Source organism: Coloeus monedula (genome assembly GCF_965178545.1).
Source record: "Coloeus monedula genome assembly, chromosome: 11".
Taxonomy (NCBI): domain Eukaryota; kingdom Metazoa; phylum Chordata; class Aves; order Passeriformes; family Corvidae; genus Coloeus; species Coloeus monedula.
The window spans coordinates 4,826,769-4,846,518 of NC_138791.1; the positions used below are offsets into that span (position 1 = coordinate 4,826,769).

At 57.8% G+C, this 19,750-nt stretch overlaps 1 protein-coding gene across 1 annotated transcript in view; it reads left to right on the top strand.

Moving 5' to 3' along the window:
• Positions 1–19,750, top strand: part of CACNA2D2 (calcium voltage-gated channel auxiliary subunit alpha2delta 2) — a gene marked incomplete at its 3' end in the record, with an annotated part of 188,321 nt that overhangs the window by 158,343 nt on the left and 10,228 nt on the right. Inside the window, exons 5-21 of the mRNA XM_082288992.1 lie at positions 5,931–6,069; positions 9,628–9,759; positions 10,015–10,072; positions 12,080–12,130; positions 12,294–12,393; positions 13,174–13,332; positions 13,821–13,928; positions 14,624–14,702; positions 14,880–14,929; positions 15,820–15,909; positions 16,246–16,314; positions 16,722–16,796; positions 17,272–17,346; positions 17,520–17,591; positions 17,895–17,966; positions 18,143–18,204; positions 19,634–19,710. Coding sequence (XP_082145118.1) covers positions 5,931–6,069; positions 9,628–9,759; positions 10,015–10,072; positions 12,080–12,130; positions 12,294–12,393; positions 13,174–13,332; positions 13,821–13,928; positions 14,624–14,702; positions 14,880–14,929; positions 15,820–15,909; positions 16,246–16,314; positions 16,722–16,796; positions 17,272–17,346; positions 17,520–17,591; positions 17,895–17,966; positions 18,143–18,204; positions 19,634–19,710 — 1,468 coding nt within the window. The remainder of the gene's footprint in view (positions 1–5,930; positions 6,070–9,627; positions 9,760–10,014; positions 10,073–12,079; positions 12,131–12,293; positions 12,394–13,173; positions 13,333–13,820; positions 13,929–14,623; positions 14,703–14,879; positions 14,930–15,819; positions 15,910–16,245; positions 16,315–16,721; positions 16,797–17,271; positions 17,347–17,519; positions 17,592–17,894; positions 17,967–18,142; positions 18,205–19,633; positions 19,711–19,750) is intronic.

A 19,750-nucleotide genomic window follows, 5' to 3' on the forward strand; every position in this document is an offset into this window, starting at 1 on the left:
CCAGCTCCTACACTGCGCTGTGGGATCCCTACGAAATAGGGGCCTGTCAGGTCAGTGATGCTCTTGGCGTGAGGCTGCTGAGCAGAGTCCTTGGAGCTGACCAGGAGCCCCAAGCACAGCAGGGTGCAGCCTTGGGGACAGCCCCAGCCAATGCTGGTGCACCAGAACTGGTCCTTGTCCCAAGGCAGACCTGGCAGCAGATGTGCCAGCGAGAGACGGTAACACAGCGGGAGAGGACATGGTGTTGGCAGCAAACCACTTGCAAATCACATGGCCTCATCCGAAAATAACACTCAGGTGATCCCAAGAGCATTTAGAAGGCCCTGTGCAGAAGGGAGGAGAGGATCTGGGCTTGATGGGGTCCCACCAGCTTGGGTGACATGCGCTGCACTGACCTTTGCTCTCCTCTCAACCCACCTGGGAGTTTATGCCCCAGAGCAGAGCAGGAGCAGGCTGGAGTGGAGGATGGATGCCTTCAAAGCTGAGTTACTGACTAACTGCCAGTGCCATTGTCCCCAGGCAGTGACAGGGGAAGCAGCCACGGAGGGAGGGGGGAGGTGGGAAGGAGAGGTCGGGCAGATGCTGTGACCGGAGTGGAGGGCGTTTGCTCTCCTGAGCAGGTCTCCCTGCCCACAGTCCCACTCATTCAGATCTGAGGATGCAGAGGATGTCTCCTGTCCCTCCCCAGCCTGGGGGAGTTACCAAAGGAGGGAGGAGAGGATCATGCCGTGGCTGCTCTGGAGAGGATGGAGCTAATGGGCTTAAAATACATTAAAGCGGATTTTGGATAGAAGAGAAGGAAAAACTGGCTGGCGGTTGAGGCAGGAGGAGACAGCCTGGGGAGCAGGGCAACTCCCAGCCCAGGCCATGAGGAGCAGGACTAATGCATCCATCGGGCTGGGCTGGGCTGGGCTTTTGCCGTCACTGCTGCAGGGCAGGGGACAGAAGCTGGATGTCCCCATGCCCGCTGTTCCCCTGAGTGGCACACCCCGCCACCCTGGTCACCTTCGGCAGGATGAGGAAATAGGAGGCATCTCAACCTCGGAGCTGTGCCCATGGAGCCCTTCCAGTACATGGGACACTGGGGAGAAGCTATGCGTGGTGGTGGCATGGCACAGTGTCCCTGAGGGATGCAGGGCTCAGCTCCCTCATCCCTGGTCCCTCCCTGGAGGAGATGACATGTTGTCAAGGAGGAACAGCCCTGCAAGTCCATCACCAGACACATCAGTTTAGTCCTAGGGAGATAACAAGCAAAATTGCAAAACTGGGGGTGTCCTGTTGCTGAGGTATGTGGGTTTGGCAGCGAGGGCACTTCCCTACCTGTGCTGTTGCTTCCTTGCCAGTGAAATCCCAGCAAATTTAATTCCAACAAAAATAATGGGGAAAAAAAAGAAGATGCTGTTGAAGTAAAAAAGGAGGGAGATGATACCAGAAGGTCTGAATGGAACGTAATAGTGCTCTTTCCATCCTTTCTTTATTTAGCTTCAGTTTTTCTATTTAAATGGAGCAGGATGTAGCTGAGCCAGAGTTGGTGCTGATGGACAATGGCTGCTCCCCGTAACTGGGGCTTATTCACAAGCCTTACACTGGCTTTAACTGCAGTGAGAAGGAAATGAGCTTCCTAATCATTTTGCCTGCACCTCAGCTCCACTATCTCCCTAAACAGACTTTGGATTTCCAAGTGGTTTTTAACAAATGGGAACATGAGAAAAAATTTCCCAGGGGTCCTCAAGGCTCTCAGAATGTTTGCAGAAGCAAAGGTTTCACCTTTCCCCACTAGCAAGGGCCATGGGGTTTATGTGGGGAGAAGTGTTGAAATCAGCAGATGGTCTCAGTTGGGTGTCACCGGCAGAACAACACAGAAATAAAGGAATTTTCCATCTTTTGTGCTGTGTTCATGGCAGGGGATGATGCTTGTCAAAGCTGAGGCTGGTTCATACTGTACTCAGGTGGAAAACAGCACAGCTTTGTGAAGGTATCCTGGCCCCAAGGTCAGCCCTCCAGCACCCTCCAGAGCTCCTGGGGAGGGCTGAGAGCGAGGGGCTGATGGTGGGAGGCTCCATGCCAGCCTCAGCCCCCTCTGGTGCAGGGGATGCTGGGGCTGCCCACTCTCTGCTCGCCCCTCTCACTGCTCATCCCGCTCAGTAGATGCAGCAAGGAGAGGGAGGAGGGGGGAAAAAAGGCCCCTAAATGTCAGCAGCAGCAGATGAAGGGTGTTGGAAAATTTAATCTTCCAACTTTCTCAACTAATGTGACATTTGGATTTCCTCATGATAAGCTATCAGCCCGAGAAGTTTCTTTCTTTTGCCTTTTTTCTTTTTTTTTTTTATATTTTTTTTAACTTCTCTCCTCTGGCTGGTAATTTAAAAATAAATGGTCTAGAAAGATCTCTAAACAGTACCTTTGGCAAAGATTAAAAAAAAGTGAAGGGGGATAGGGGAGCAGGCTGGCGGGAGAAGCTGATTGTTATTTATAACCTGGGCTGCTGTAAAAGCAGGAATCTGGCTGGAGAACACATCACGTCCCTCCTTGGCATTAAATCACCGCATTTCAGGAAAAACTGATATATTTAAGGAGAAAGACCCTTCTGCACAGGCCTGGAGTTTCTCAGCCATGTGATGGGGCTGGCATTTATATCCATTATTAGCAGAATCGCAGCATGTTGATATGAATATTTCGCTGGCCTTTGCTGACTTAGCATGGATGGGTGCCCCTGGGAGATTGAGAAGGGATCTCAGTGCGGTGTGTTCCCGACCAGGCTGCGTGGGGCAGGCCAGGGGAGGCAGCGATGCTGCCGGGATGCTGTGGCCAGATCAGCTCTGCGTTTGTCATCGGGGCTGCCGTTTAAGCAGCCATCATTAGCTGTGATGGCTGGTTCCCATGGAGATGAGCAATGAACAGGGTGTTTGCATCTGCAGGAGCTGCTGGGGACGAGGCATTGCTGCTGCACCAGGTCACGTCCCCAGCTCCATCCACAGCTCCAAACCCTGGGGGCCACGACAGTCCTGCTGCCCTGGCTCTCCTCAGCCAGCACCAGCCTGGATGGGACAGAGGGCAGGCACTTGCCCAGAGCATGGCAGCCTCCAGGAAAGCTGTTGGGTGGCACTGCTGGTGCTCACCAGGTGTTGGGGCATCTCTGGGTTTTGTCCCCTGTCTGTCATTTCCGGAGACTGAAGACAAAATGTGAGTGACAGCCCAGCTGTGAAAGCACTGGAGATGGCAAAAGCTCTCAGGGCGTGATGACTTCTTGCTGAAGCAGTAAATACGTATCATATTGATATATCACTGTGGAGTCGATTTCTAATGGTGTGTAGCAAATAATATATTCAAACTGTAGCATCTATTTGCGTTACGTTGTACATACTGTAACAGATAAATAGATGTTTCCAAGTTCTTTTGAAATGTAATGATGAGGAATGCTGCAAGATCTGGCTGGGGGCCTGCCGAGATGCTCACAGTTAAAGCGATGTAAATTCAGGAGAACTTGAATCATCTGCTTTGCTCTAATTTAAATTTAATGCAGAATTTCTTCCCGCAGCTTTCCCAAAGTGTCTCCTTGTATCCCAGATGCTCCCCTCCCAGCCTGGGCTGGTGACAGCTTCACCTGCCTTCATGTGGCTGGAAATTACCCCCTTTCAGGGGCCAAATTCAGCCTGGCCTAAACAGAAATAACTTGGTTGAGGTTGGGGGATTTATGGATAAAGGGCAAACGTAGCTCTTTCTGCAGGTCTGTTTGCCATATAGGTGTCAGTGATGCATGAAGTGCCCCACGTATAGATAGCTGTATATTTGTCCCCAAGATCTATACATGTGCCTCTTTACAGCTCCATGAATGAGAGCAGCCAGACAGCGCCAAAGCTGGCAGCATACAAATTAGCCCCTCAGAAGTGGGTGAGATCACGGAATAATGATAAACAGAGGAGCAGTAATTATATACAGTAGTTCCAGCTCCGATTAAGTGGGGAATAGCCATGCCAGCGTGGGGGAAAGAGGGAGAGTTGGATTTTCCAGCTGCTGGTGGTGGCAGGGGCAGCGGATGGGCTGTGGCAGGGTGCCTGGCAGATCTGAGATGGGGAGGGATGGGGAGCTGTCACCAGGAATTTGCTGGGTTGAGGAAAAAAGGGTTTAGTGTCAAAGCAGAGTTTTCGGTGCTGCAGATGCCCTCAGGCCACAGCGTTATCCCAAAGCCTGTTTTCAGCAGGCACCTCTGTATCACTGGTGCTTGGAGAGGTTTGCAGGGATGAACTATGGTGTGTGCTTTCCCCCAGAGAGCTGAGCCCCCATGGACAGCAGGCTTGGGGCCAGATCCACTCTCTGGGTAGCCCATGGCCTCTGCTGCAGCATCATGGCTTTGCAGAGGCTCCAGCAGTCAGTTTTGTGCCTTTTCTCCAGATCTATATGAAATTGAGAGCATAATCTGGATTTTGATCTCAGAAACATGGCTCCAGGGAGCTGGGAACAGTCCCTGCCTGCCTCCTGCTTGGCTACTGCGGCCGTAGTTGAATTCAGTATCTTTCTGGGCAGCTGGAGCCCCTGCACAGGGTCGGCTGGGCAGTGTGTTTACACTCACAATCCATCAGCTGGAATTAAACCCAAACCTTGCATATCAATCCTGTTACTCTCCCGAGCTGTGGCGAATGGTTTGGCCACCCCTCTCAATGTCATGGGAATGTCAGCACCTTAGCGGCCGGCTGGAGCTGTTGCAGGGGAGGTGACATTTCTCCATGTCAATCTGTGAAGGGGAAGAGGGGAGGAGACCAGGATGGGTGTTAAACAAGCTTCATAGTTTATTTCCCAAACACATTGTTTTCCTTTAAATATATGGCTTTTCCTATGAGAAATTCAGGTATTTGTTGCCTGGGTTTTGTCAAGGGGAGCCTGACCAGTGACAGAGATACTCGCAGTGGGCCATTGAGGACAGCAGGATGGGACCATCCCCTACTTCTGGTGTCCCCTGGTGTCCCCTGGTGTCATGGTACTTTGCTGTGGGACAGTGTGGGCCATCCCTCCAGGTTTCTATCCCAGCTTGGGCTTGGCACTGTTGCCTGTCCCTGCTTGTGGTTGGGGCAGGCAGCTCTGCATCTCTGCCCTCTTCAGCAGGGATGTAGCTCCAGGAGCACAAAGAGCAGGTGCTGCAGCATCCTCCTCTCCCTCCTTTCTACCCCGAGCATCCCACAGCTGGCTGCAAACAGCCTTCCCCAGCTGCTGGGCTCGTGGCAGGATGGGCAGCTCAGAGCCAGCACCTTCTCCTGGGTTTCTTTGCTCCTGGTGGGGTGGCTGAGGCAGTTTCTCCAGCTCTGTAGTGACTCCACCCCCATTCTCACTTTTCCCCACATGGCCTCATGTTTCAGCTCCCACCCTGTCCCCTGTCTGCAACCACCCAGCTGTTCTGCCTGCACCAGCTCAGCCCTGCCTGCCTTTCCAGAGGGATTTTACCCTCAGTGCCATGCTGGCAGCAGGACTGGGGAATGGAGAGGAGGGCTGGGAAGGTGAGGAAATGTGTTCCAGCACCGGCAGTGGGGAATTCGCCGTCTCTCCACCATAATTAAATACTGTTTGCATTGCTTATTGACAGAGCGCTAAGCTGCACTCCGTTTTAATTTGCTCTTTGATAGTTGCCTTTTGCTGCTAATTGATTTTCAAGGCCTTTTTTTGATTTTTTTTTTTCTATGTCTGATTTAATACCTGCTGTGCTACCAAAGCTGGAGAGGCAAGGGGCAACTGGCGCTTGCCTTTGTGCCCACCCGCTCCTGGCACCTGGTCCCCTGTGCCACCAGCTCTGGCACAGCCTGCAGGCCAAATCCACACGAGAGCCAGCAGGACTGGTCACCCCAGGGAGCATTTGGTGATGGGCTTCAGGTGATGGCATTCCCACCATTCATCCAGGGCTGGAACCCTGGGTGACCCCATGTGCTTTGCTCCTTCCCCAGGACGATCCCGATGGAGAAGAGATCGAGAGGGAGAAGTCCAACTCCTTGAAGCTGGAGTTCACTGATGATGACAACTTCAAGACCAAGGTTAACTATTCATACGCTGCTGTGCAGATCCCCACGGACATCTACAAAGGCTGTGAGTGCCCCTCCTCATCCTCTCTGCTTTGCACTGCCTGGTTGGGCATCCACCTCTCTTGCCTGGAGCACTGCAGCCTCAGGGACCATCACCTTTGGGTGCCCCAACTGGGTCTTGGTGCCAGGGCAGGCTGGCTCCCAGACGGGCAGGCAATGAAATGAGGCAGAGTCACTGTATCAGGACCGAGGTGACAATGTGTCCTTCCCCAGGGACCCTCAAGGGCTCAACACAGGCAAAAGAGGCAGATCAGGGATTAGGAGTTATTAGGGAGGGGATGGGGAGCAAAGGAGAGGTGGTGATTATGGCACAGGGTGAAGCTCAGCTGTGCCCACATGGCTCTCATCCTCCTGCAGAAGAAACCAGCAAAGCTCAAGGAGGCTCAGAGCAGGTGCCAGAGACGTTCAGAGGGATGGAGCAGCTCTGTGCAGGAGCACCTACAGAGGCAGCAGCACTGACCTGCTTGTAGAAGGGAGTGAGACGTGGCTGGGCAGTGGGAGAGGGCGAAGCGGGCATGCTGCCTGTCTTCAGCCTACTTGGGGCTGAGGTCATGAAAAGGGAGAAAAGGGAGCTACAATCCCGCAGGAAGCCAATGGTGGCTGCAGGACAGTGTGTTACCACCCCGGGGCAGCCCCTGCTGCCAGGACGTGCAGGGGGTGTCAGCCCTGCAGCCGTGCCCCTGTGGCTCCCGGAGGGCACAGGCTGATCTAGAAACGGGGATGGCTGGTGGGCCAGCCCGGGAGCGGGCAGGGAGGGAGGGACGGGCGGATGGGATAGGATGTGCCACGCTAGCTTCAGTCCCCACCGAGCGGTGTGCCGGTCCCCGAGCTTTCATATCTCTCCGGTACCTCGCCCTGCTGCGGTGGCACACGGTGACAGTCGGTCTCCATTTCCCTCTAGTGGCTGCTCGGCACCGAGCTGGAACCGCTCCCAGCTGGAGGACATCCTCCAGCACCCGCGGGCCGCATCCTGTGCCCAGCCCCAGACCCTGCTGTCATGACCATCCCCGGCTGCCCCACAGCACCCAAGGCACCACTGCCTCCACACCTCTGTTTCGGCGGCACTTGCTGAGGTCTCCTGGGTGGTGATGGTGGTGGTGGGGGCCGAGTTCCTGTTCCTGCCCCGAGCGGAGCGTTCCCGCTCGCAGCCGCGTCGGTGCGATGATTTCACCGCGGAGGCAGCGGTGGATTAGAAATTTGCAATTAGTTTTATTACCCAGCTAGCGCAGGGCAGGCAGCTAATGAAGCACATCATGCGAGCCGAGTGGGCTGCGCACGATGAAATATTCGTTCCTCCTCAGCCCTGCTCGCCAGCCGACGCCACGGCTGGAGCTCCGCCACGGCCACATAAATCACCCCACTCAGCCCTGGGACGAGAGCAAGCTGGAGATTAACGTGCTCCAGGGACTCACAGCTGCTCAGAGAGGGATGCTGGAGAGGGGATGTGGCAATGGGGGGTCACAGTGCAGGGACACCCTCCCAATGCCCCTTACCAGAAAGGGGTGCAGCCACAGGCACAGAGTGTGTGAGCACAGGGATCAGGCCACGTCCAGCCACATCAGGGTGCTCTGGAAATCCAGGGTGCAGGCAAGGGTCCGCAACTGCTGCTCCACAGAGAGTGGTTTGGGGTGAGGGCACGGGGCCACCCTGTCCTGCCAGGGACAGCAGTGAGCGTGGCGAGTCCCCGCAGAGCTGTGGGCGGGAGCGTGTCCCGGTGGGACCGGCGGAGAGGCGCTATCGCTGCCTGGCACGCTAATTAAACCCTGCGGCGACGCCCACCGCCGTCACCCCTCGCTACACACACAAATTACATCCTATATGTGTTTTATTTACTGTGCCATTTTTAATTAAATCTGCAATCGCTCGCGGGCAGGGCGGGGCTGGGCTTATTCTGATGGGGACAGGGACGGGGATGTCACCAGTGGGGCTGGCATCTCTGGCCTCGACTGAGGGGGGACAGGAGCCATCCCCGCCATGGACAAGCTTTATCACTCTGCACACGGCAAGAGCATAGGGGCTGTATTTGTTCACAGAGACGATTTGGGGGCTACATTCATGCCCAGGAAAGGTGTAGGGGCTGCGTTTGAGCTCAGAGATAATAAAAGGGCTGTGTTACAGCACAGGGAGGATATAGGAGTTGCATTCAGTACAAGCAACTGGTGTGGCTGATGGGCCCCAAGGCTCTGGGGTGTAGGTGCTGCCAGGGATATCATGGATGTGTCAGGGCCCAGCCCAGTGCCCACCTGAGGCTGGCAGTACTGCCCAGGGCTGCTCCAGGCAGGCAGCAGCCTGACAGCCAGCTTATAGCCGCTTCTGGGAAAAACCACATCCTGTGGCAGAGCCAAACAAGAAATCATCTTAAGTGCCCAGATAGCAGCGCTGTGTGTGTGCACAGTGCTGAGGAATGGCTGGGGAGATACGGATAGAGTAAATCATGGTTTGAAGGCATGGCTGCCTGAGGGAAGGACAGTTCTTCAGCAGTCATGCTGGGATAGAGGGATCCAGGATTCATCCTGGGTGAAACCTACCCACATCTTGCCAGTGCCTTGGGACCACAGTGAAGGCTTGAACAGGTGACGATGGTGTTTCCAGGGGGGACAGGTGTGGGAGGAAGGCTTAGGAGAGCTAAATATACTCCTCAAATGCACACTGGCTCCCCTGCAGCATCACACTGGGTTGTTTTGCCCAATGCCAAAGAGATGGGGTGCTCCTGAGAGTTCTTGCACCCCAAAAATGCATTGAGGGTCCCCCAGGAGGCATCAGTGCCTGGTCTCAGGGTGCTGCTGGCTCCTTGCTCCTGCAGTGGCACCCACCACTGTCTCCTCCATGCTGCAGTCCTGGGGCAACCCAGCACTAGTGGTCATTGTGGGATTCCCATCCCACAGCATTTGGGGTCCCCCTGCGAGCACAGGGAGGTGCTATCCCAGCTCCGTGCCAGCCCGGTACCTGCCACACTACACAGGCCTCCCCCCCGTGCTCTGACAGCCCCCCTTGATTAATCACAGGCTAGGGCTGCTGGCAGCTTATCTTTTGCTTTAATGGCTGAGTAATTTAAAACTGCTGTTTGCCAGCATCTTAATTGCTTTTGTGTCAGGTGCAGGGCCAGTGGGAATGCAGAGTGGGCCTGAGAGGCTCCACACAGCCCATGGGGACACAAGCCTTGGGTTTCCCAGCTGCTGACTGTCCCTGGGGAGTGAGGCTTTCACAGGGAGTTTTGCTGGGAAGGCGGTGAGATGGCAGGCCAGCTGTCCCCAGTGATGGCTGTGTCTGCCCCAGAGCAGGTGGGGACAGTGAGCACTCTGGGGAGCCCTGAAGAGTGGCTCATTTCTCTGGGGACAAGGGACAGCAGGGTGGTGCTGGAGCCCTGTGGCAGTGAGGGGGTCGAGGGGATGTAGGAGAAGCTGGAAAGCCCCCGTGTGCTTCTTCTTGGGAAGTGGCGGAGGGGGACACACCTCTCCCTCCCTGCCATCATGTGGGGACACCACAGTCCCCATCAGCCCTCAGCCCACCCCCAGCTCCACTGCTCCCTCAACCTACCCACCCCTGTCTCTGTATCCCGCAGCCACCGTCATCCTCAACGAGCTGAACTGGACACAGGCCCTGGAGGACGTTTTCATCGAGAACCGGAAGGAGGATCCCTCCCTGCTCTGGCAGGTCTTCGGCAGCGCCACCGGTGTCACCCGCTACTACCCTGGTGCGTGGCAGGGAGAGGCTGTGGGACAGAGGGGCTGTGACCAAGGGCAGCCAAGGCCCTCTGACTGTTAGATGTGATGAGCAATCCCCTGGGCCTGGTGTGACACGTGTAACCGTACTGTGCCAAAACCCATTGGTGTGAGCTCCCCACCTGAGCCTGCTGCTTCCTCAGCCCTGGGCATCCCTCTGCCCTGTCCCTCATGTCCCCCACCCCAAGACAGCCCTGCCTTGCTCACCACCTGCCTTCTCTCCACAGCCACCCCATGGAGAGCCCCCAATAAGATCGACCTCTATGATGTGCGCCGGCGGCCCTGGTAAGGGGGTGCTGGGCGGGGAGGAGGTCCTGGCTGGGAGCAATCAGCTCCCTCCCCTTTTCATTTCATTTTGGCACTGGCAAAGGGACACCATAAAATGGGCAGGGGCATCTGAGCTGTGGCGCTTGGCTCCCTCTCCCTGGAAAAACAGCAGGATGGAGAGATAAATCCTTGGGTGCAGATGAAAGTGTGGAGAGAACCCTGTGCTGCCTTACCACAGCCATGGCTGCCGGCACTCAGTCCTGCCCAGCATTCCCATCCAAATGAGGTAGCAGCTAGCTTGGAAACCATGAGCTGGGAGGATGGGGTGAGGAACGGGCAGGCAGCACCAGGCTGTGGCTCAGTGATTTAGCCCACACCAAGTGAGGTGAGAATGAATGGTCTCCCCTTAGCCCAGCTGGAGGTGCTGGTGTGGAATTGCTGGTTATCAGCTGGAGCTGGGAGAGCCACAGCCCCATCCTGCCCTCACTCGCTGCCTAAAACTGCAGTTGTGGAGAGGAGAGTGGGAACAGGCCTCTGGCACATGCCCAGGGAGCCCTGTATCCCAAGGGATCATCCCCCTGCCTGGCCCCCTGCGCATATCGGGAGCTGCCCCCTCTCCTTGACAGAAAATTAATGGCCTTGCTACTATGGTTAATTGCCTTTGATTGCTCAACATTAATTATTAACTGTTCCCTGGCGGGGTGTCTGTGCAGGTTATTGCAGAGCGGGGACTGGAAGGCTGGTTTGGGGCAGGGGCTGCTGATGTGTATGGGGGCTACTGAGCTCAGCTCCCTGCCCACTAGCCAGGCTGGCCACCTGGTTGTCCACCCAGCCATGGAGGAGCAGCAGCACCCTTTGTGCTGGGGGACAGCACACCCCGGGGAACAACCCCCCTTCGGGGTCTTCTCCTGCTCCCACACTGAGGTCCCATGCAGGACACAGCCTTCGCTGCTCCAGGGCCACAATCCTGGCCGCGGCCGTGGGGCCACGGGTGCCACTCGCCTGCCTTCCCCTCCCCTGATGAATGGCCCCATTAGCCACAACCGTCTCCTGCTGAGCCCAGGATATTCATCTGAGCCAGGCAGCCGGAGATGGATGCGCTGCCACAGCCCATTATGGGCAGCATCTTAGCTGGGCTCTGTGCAACACCGACAGCCCAGCCCCGGGGGCAGGGCAGGCTTCAAGAGCCCCTTCTCAGGCTGGCAGCTGCCCGTCCTGCACCCCAGAATGAGAGGAAGCTGCTGAGGGATGCTGCACCCATGTCAGGAGGGCCCCATGTGCCAGCATCCTTCATCCCACCCGGGTAATCACTTATAATTAGGGAACATCAGGCCCTGGGATTAACAATCAGAGCCTGCCCCTTCCCCAGTCCTCCCCAGTAGTGGTGAGTAATTGATACTAATAACACACTAATTAATTCACACAAGGCCTGATCCTGATCAAGCCAATAATGAGGCTCCCTTGGCCTTCAGCCACGGCAGGATCAGGCCTCATGCAACTGGATGGTGAGGCGGGGCTGTGCCTGGGGATGGGTGCTGAGCACTGTGCCACCCCCTCCCACACAGGATGGCACAGCAGGGCTGAGAGCAGGACCTGGTGTTTCAAAGGGTGAGGAAGGGTTCCCTAATTGTTTTCACTGGGGAAGATTTACGTAGTGTTATTATTTTTCCTCCTCGTAGCTAAAAATAACGTAATCAGCCTGGCCTTTAAATCTACCAGGGGGGTAAATAGCATCTTAATATGGATGTGTGTGTCAGCATAATCAGCACGCAGGAAAGGGCCTGTGATGATGGAAGAGTTTAGCATTTAGAGCTCGTTAGGCTGACACGGTGCGCAGCGGCAGGCACTGGCCGTCTGCTGCGCTGTGCCACAGGAGCCGTGTCCTCGCCTCCACCTGTCCACAGCCGCCTCGTCCCTGCTCCTCACCACGGGGTCACCGCAGCCCTGGGTGCCTGGGGCTCCCCGCAGAGTCAGGGTCCCCCCCAAAATGAGTCCACCCTGCTGACTCCACTCTGTACCCTACAGGTACATCCAAGGTGCCTCCTCCCCAAAGGACATGGTCATCATTGTGGATGTGTGAGTACATGGTGGGGGCCATGGCCGGGCTTAGGCAGGCCAGGATGGTGACACAGCTCGCCAAGGTGCCACTGTCCCACCAGTGGCCACAGGGAAGCTGTGTGGGACAGCACAGCCCTGTGCTCCCTCGCTGCCAAGCCCCCAGCACCGCTGTCTCCTGCAGGAGTGGCAGCGTGAGCGGCCTCACCCTCAAGCTGATGAAGACCTCGGTCTATGAGATGCTGGACACCCTCTCAGATGACGACTATGTCAATGTGGCCTCGGTGAGTGCCATGGGGCAAGTGGAAGGGCTGTGTCCCCAGGCACCTCCCAGCTCCACAGCACAGGAGCCCTTTGCCCCCCACACACACCTGGCTAAGGGGTCTGCACACAGAAATACCATTTTTTGTCTTCTTAACCACCAACCTGCACATAAGCAAGGAAATGGCTGCTCAGGGCTCGGCGTGCAAAAGCTGCCCCCATCATGGCACATTTGGCAGAGATGTTCCTGGGGTGATCCCAACCAGCCACCTCCTGTCCATCACCAGCCACTGACACCTTGCACCCCATGGCTATGTCACCAGCTTGTGACCTCACGCAGCACAGTGGCCGTGCCACCACATCTGTGCATTGCTGGGTGCCCCTTCCCTGTCTGGCCACCAGCACCCGGCACTAATTAACGTGTCTGGCCTGGCTCCGTTTTCTGGATCACTGCTCCCCTAATGAATGGGCCCCACTGCCAGTAAATGAAGCCGTAAGTGAGAGGCAGCACCTGCTCCCCGTGACGGCACAGAACAGCACAGCACAGCTGCTTGCACAAGCTGGGGGGTCCTGCAGAAGTGAGGGTGCAGGCAAGCTCTGCACTGCCAGCACCCACACCATGCAGCTCAGTGCTGGATTTGTCCCAAGCCAAGCTTCCGCCTCCGCATCAGCCCTCCCTGGGATGTGGGACACATCTGGGTCACCTGCCGCCTATGGAAGCTGAGTGTGATGAGTGGCTTGTGCCTGCTGGTGTCTGCCCTGTCCCCTTTCTGTGACCCACTCCCCTCCATTTCACCTCCCAGTTCAATGAAAAGGCGAAGCCGGTGTCGTGCTTCAAGCACCTGGTGCAGGCCAACATCCGGAACAAGAAGGTGTTCAAGGAGGACGTGCAGGGCATGGTGGCCAAGGGCACAACGGACTACAAGGCTGGCTTTGAGTACGCCTTCGACCAGCTGCAGAACGTGAGCTGGGGGCTGGGCTGGGGGACTGGGTGCACCTGTGGGTGCTGGGGACAACGGGACAGCTCTGAGTGCCTGGCTGCTGCCCTGTGCTTGGGGCTTTGCTCTGCAGCGGGCTCCTTGTGCTCCTTGTCAATGCTGGGGGAGACATCCCACCTCCTGGCATGCTGTAGCCAAGGTTTTGCTGGTGCTGCTCCCCTCTGGGTTGTTCAAAGTTAGCAGGGCTGGGTGGAGGGGCCAGACCCAACCAGATGCTGTGCCAGAGGCAAAATAAAGACGAATGGTGCTATTAGGTGCCAAGTGGCATTAGCCACAACATCATTCCCCAGCTTACAACATCCCTCCTCCTGCCCATTCACCCCAATCACCCTCGCCCCAGAGAAATGGGCTGGGAAGAGATGAGTTGGGGCCAGCCCTCCTGGCTGCATCCAGCCCTGTGCTCAGCACTGCTGGCTCCAGGTGTGGCCTCAGGTGCTGTGTCTGCCCCACAGTCCAACATCACACGTGCCAACTGCAACAAGATGATCATGATGTTCACGGACGGCGGTGAGGACCGAGTGCAGGACGTCTTTGAGAAGTACAACTGGCCCAATAAGACGGTGAGAGGCTGTGGGGCTGTGTGCTGGGCTGGGGCTGCTCACTGTGGGGGGAGATGGCCACTCCAGCTCCATTGCTAGCTTCTGCTCCATTTGCCTCCTCGCCATCCTCCCTCCCCAACACCCTGCTCCTGCACTGAGCTGCTGCCCTGGTAGTGGGTTTATAGCTGACTCCCACCTTGCTGTGAAGGAGGCATGGGACCAGGCACACTGTGGGATGCTGGGGAGGGAGTGGGGCTAGTGGGCTCCCTGAGTGCTGGCCCTGAGAGGAGCACACCCCAAGTATGGAGACAGGACTGCTGGCAGGCAGACAAACCAGCAGGAAGGTCCCCATTGCTGCCCAGTACCTGGAAACCTGTGGGGTGGGGGAGGTTCTGGCCCATGTATCACCCTTAGAGAGCACAGACCTCTCTGGGGGCAGTGATGCCCCAGAGTGAGGAGCACTGGGGTAGGTGGCTTGGGCCAACACAGTGATGCTGGGGGATAGGACTGGCTGGGGCCAGGCAAGGAGAGACAGGGACTCCCTTGCTGCCAGCACAGCCAGCACTTGCAGGAGTCTTCTGTCTACCTGCACACTCTCTGTGGGCCCTGGCAGGCAATGCCACACTGTCCCTGGGGAGGTTGCCATCAGCTGGGAGCACTGGGTGTGGAAAACAAGGGTGCCCAGTGGATGGCCCTCAGTGCACACTCTGCCACAGGTGCGGGTCTTCACCTTCTCCGTGGGGCAGCACAACTACGATGTGACCCCGCTGCAGTGGATGGCCTGTGCCAACAAAGGTGAGCGGGGCTGGCACCCAGTGGCACGGGGGATTGCGGGGTGCGGGGCTCACCCCTCGGATCCAGCATGCGCCACTACCAGCAAAGCACTGCCTGCAGCCCTGGAGGGATGGGCAGCAGAGCAGCCAGAGTGCTGGACAGCTGGGTCTCCAGCTGCCTTTCTCTTTCTTTTCCAAGGTTACTACTTTGAAATCCCCTCCATCGGCGCCATCCGCATCAACACGCAGGTACGGCCGGAGCCAGGCAGGCAGAGCTGCCCCGGCTGCGCTGCCTGGGGGCGAGTTCAGGCAGCCCCAGCCCCACTGGGGACAGCCCACAGCCTGGCAGTGAGTGTGGCAGTGAGCTGGGGAGCCGAGCTGAGCCCTCAGCCAGGCCCTGCGCTATTGAAATAAGTAATTCATCTTCTGCAGCTCCCCATGGACCTGCTGCCTTTTGAGTGACTAATTATGAAACATCAGGCATTAATCAGCACAGAGCAGAACTGAGCGCGGGCAGGGAGCGAGTGTGGGCAGGGCCAAGCTCGGCAGAGCTGGTCCTGTCTGCCCCACACCTCCTCTCACTGCTCCTTCTCTGCCCCTTTTCTTTATCGGATGTGCACGAGGTGCCATGAGGGCAGGTGATGAAGGTCCCCAAGCAGGGCAGCCCCTCAGGGCAGGGCTGGCATTGTGGCACGGGCGCCTCCCTGCCCAGAGATCTTGCCTTGGCAAAGGGGAGACAGGACAAGGGAAACCTGCCCCAGGAGAAGATCCCAAAAGGCTGGCAGTGGCAGCCAGGGAGACAGTAGTGACATGGTCCAGGCATGATGGAGCAACCCCAGCCCTGGGAATGGCTGGGAGCTGGGGGGCTCTGGCTGGTGCTGCCTGGGCAGCCCCTGCCCTGCCTGTGCATGGCCAGTGCTGAGCAGCACCTTGTTTGCATCTTAATGGGCTTTTTGGGGTCCCAGCTGGAGCCAGTACCCCCAGGCTTGGTACCTGCCAAGCCCCCTCCCCTAGCTCAGCCTGCAGCTGGGGGCCTCATGCCATTAATATTCCCGGGGTGTGCATAGGGACAAGGGTGTCACCGGGCTGGAGCAAGGACACATCTGGTTCCCACATCATCCTTTCCCATGTCCCTGCAGGAGTACCTGGATGTGCTGGGCAGACCCATGGTTCTGGCTGGGAACCGAGCCAAGCAGGTTCAGTGGACCAATGTCTACCAGGATGCCCTGGTAAGGACCCTCCAGCCCTGGGGTGCAGGGAGGGACCCCCAACCCCAGGGTCCTGCACAGCCCCAGGTGCAGGTGGGGACCCTCACCCCTGGGTTCCGCACAGCCCCGAGGGGCACGTGGGTGGGGACACCAGTCCCAGGGTGCAGCTGGGGACACTGACCCTGGGGTCCCACACAACTCCAGGGTGCAGGTGGATGGGGACACCGGCCCCAGGGTCCTGCACAGCACGTGCCCCATCTCCCCTGCTGGGGGAGTAAACCCCCTCTGCTGCCCACCCCCAGCCCTGGGTCCTGAGGACAGTGAGGGGCCATGGGACATCCTCCTGTGCTTGTGCAGGGGCTGGGCCTGGTGGTGACAGGAACGCTGCCAGTGTTCAACCTGACGGAGGACAGCAGTGACAGGAAGGTAGGAGACTCTGCTGCCCCTGCCCTGGCTGCACTGGGAGCCCTGGTGCAGGGCCACTATGGGGTAGGGAAGGTGCCCTGGTGATGGGTGCATGGCTGCAGGGGGGACACTGGCATCCCTGGGGTGACACCAGGGGTGACTGCCATCCCCGGGACCCAAAATGGCCTTGGCTAGCTCTCACAGTTCAATGGGGACAGCTGACAGCTGCAAGTTCCTGGGGGGTGCAGTGTTCTCTGGGGGGCTGCTGGGGGGCTGGTACATCCCACCCTGTGCCCCTGCAGTATCCAAATCTGACCCACACGTCCCCAGAGGGAGAAGTCCATCCTGCTGTTTCCCTGTCCCCATGCTCGTGGTGGCAGGGTGACAGCCCTGTTCCCACTCACTTTCCTCCCTGCATTTCCTTCCAGAACCAGCTCATCCTGGGCGTGATGGGGATTGATGTGGCTCTCAATGACATCAAGAGGCTGACGCCGCGTTACAACGTGCGTGGGGGCCCCTTCTCCTCTGTGCCTGCCCTGCACTGCCTGATCCTGGTGTGGAATCCCTCTGATGGGAGCCCCAGGCTGTGCCCCAGCACTCCAGAGCACTTCGACTGTATTGGCACCTAGCAGGAGCCATGGGTGCAGGCAGGGACTGGGACAGGCAGGAGAGCAGGGATCAAAGCTGCATTATGCTCTGGGACCCAGAGCAGAGCCAAAACCCTTGTAGGGTCAGCATGGAATAAACCTTACAGGCCTGGGGAAGGGAGCAGTGGGAGAAATCCAGAGCCAAACTCTCACCCCAGGTGTGAGAGATTGCATTGTCCTGAGAATAGAAACAGCTGGATAGAACATGCTGAGCCCTGTGGGAGATGTGGGGTGAGCTCTGCCTGCAGAGCTGAGGGTGCTCACACCAGTTCAGCGTGTCATGCTACAGAGCCACCTGGTCAGCCTCACCCCTCCTCCTGTCCTCCTGCAGCTGGGGGCCAATGGCTACGTCTTCGCCATCGACCTAAACGGCTACGTCCTGCTGCACCCCAACCTGCAGCCCCAGGTGAGGAGGGACCCGAAGGGATGGCAGTCAGGGGGATTAGCCAGGCCCTGAGGGATACACGGCTTCCCAGGGTCCTGAGGCGCTAATTGTGGGGTTTGTGATGAATTAGTCTGGACTCAGCAGTGGCTGTGGGAGCCCTGAGCCCTTCCCTGGCTCTCCCTTTCTTCCTGCAGATCATCAATTTCCGTGAGCCAGTGACGCTGGACTTCCTGGATGCTGAGCTGGAGGATGAAAACAAGGAGGAGGTGAGCAGACTAGGGGCAGCTTTTGGGGCACAGGCTGGCCCCCTCATCTGCAGTTGCTAAGGGCACTCAGCCCCTCCAACCTGCCCTGGGGAGTGTCTCGTCCTCAGGGGCCTTGCACAGCTCCCACGGAGCCACAGCGGGGACAGGAGCTGGGTCGCTCTCCCCTGGGTGCCAGCATGATGAACCTCCCTGGGCTGCTAACCCTGCACCCCACAGGTCCCCAGTGCCACCCCACTGGGGTAGGTGCCCCCAGGTGCATGGTTGGGCTCTGTGGCCCTCAGTTGTCTCCTCTGTGTCCCACAGATCCGGAGAAGCATGATTGATGGGAATGACGGGCAGAGGTTCATCAAGACCCTCATCAAGTCCCTGGACGAGGTAACACAGCAGGGGAAGGGGATCATGGCTGAAACTGTCGCTGTGCTGAGCACCCAGAACCAGCAGTGGGGATGAGGGGCTGTGTCTGGCGCCGGGCTGGGAGCCAGGGCCCTGTGTCACCATGCCAGCAGAGTCCTGGCACCGCCCAGGCCTGACTGGCTCCCTCTGACCCACAGCAATACATCGATGAGGTGTTCCGGACCTATACGTGGGCTCCCATCAAAAGCACCAACTACAGGTGAGTGTCGCTGCCAGCGCACCCAGACTGCCCTGTGCTGGCTGGACCCACACTAGCACAGGGCTGGGGCTTGTGCCTGCAGCTCCCAAAGCCCCGAGGCCACCAGGGATGTGTCCCATGGGTGGTGGGGTTGCAAATGCACTGTCATATCATTGCACACAGGCATTACATACAGGGCACTCCTCAAAGTGCTGCCTCCCAGTGTTTGGCTGCAGGGCTGACATGCAAGGGGCTAGACAAGTGCCACCCCTGCCACCACCTGTCTGCCCAGCCAGGGTTCACGCAGGTCCCTGCCTGCTCTAGGGTGGGTGACAGTGACATGTGCCCATCCTGCAGCACAGGCAGTGTCTTTAGAGCCAGAGGAGAGCAAAGTTCTGCATTTATCACCCAGTTTGCACCAGTTTGGACCAGCAGATGTATAAGAAAGACCCTGACATCATCATTTCTGTGCTGTACAACTCACATGCCTTCATCCTGGGAGGAGCTGTGTGGGCCCCTGTTGCCCAGTGTGCCCTCCTTATCCTCCTTCTCCTCGCCACTCAGCTCAGGAGGGGCTAGCAAGGGTCACAGCCACTACCCAGCACTGCCAGGTGTCCCCAGTGCAGCCCCAGTCCCATCCCCCATGGTGTCACCCCTCTGGAGCCAAGCAGCACCACTGAGGAGGGGACAATGACACAAGGTGACACATCTGTAGGATGAAAGCCCTGCACTCCCATGGCTCTGCTCTGTGGCAGAGATATTTCCTGGGTCTCCCTGGGATGCCATCAGCATGGGGTGCCACCAACACTGAACAGAAAAAAGCCACCACTCTCTTCCTGACACCTGTGGTTTGGGGTGCCACCACCTCTGATATACTTTTTGGAGTGCCACCACCTCTGCCGTGCTGGCTGCAATGCCCAGACCGTGCTGCCAGCGCAGACAGGGTTATGTGAAGGGGTGGTTTAGGGAGGAAGCCCAGATCCCAGTGGCTTTGGTGCAGATGTGACACCCGATGAGAGTCACGAATGTGGTCCTTGCTCGCTTATTCCTGGCAGCACCTGGCAGCCACTGTCTCCAAAGGCCAGTGGCCATTGCAGCTGGCACCAAGGAGTCCAGTTCCCCCTGGCAGTGTCTCCTGTGGGTTCAGCAGCCCCCGGACCACCTCCTGCCATCTCCTTTCCCACCCCTGTCCCACACCCTGCATGCCAGATTCCTGGATGCCCCAAGATGACCCTGGGTGCTCTGGGGATGACTCTGGATGCCTCAGGATAGCGCTGGCTGCAGCTCCTGGAGAGAAGGACCCAGCAGGCTGTGCAGGCCAGTAGGGCTGCTGCCTGCCATCACCTAGGTCAAGGTGCTGCCACCAGGTGCCAGGCAGGGACTGGGAGCTGGCCAAGGATCCTGGGTGGGTGTAAAGCCTTACACCAGTGTCTGCTCTTCCTTTCCACAGCCTGGGGCTGGTTCTGCCTCCCTACAGCACCTACTACATCCAGGCCAACCTCAGCGACCAGATTCTGCAAGTGAAGTGTAAGTAGCCCCTGGCCCTCCCTGCCCCCTCTCACACTCC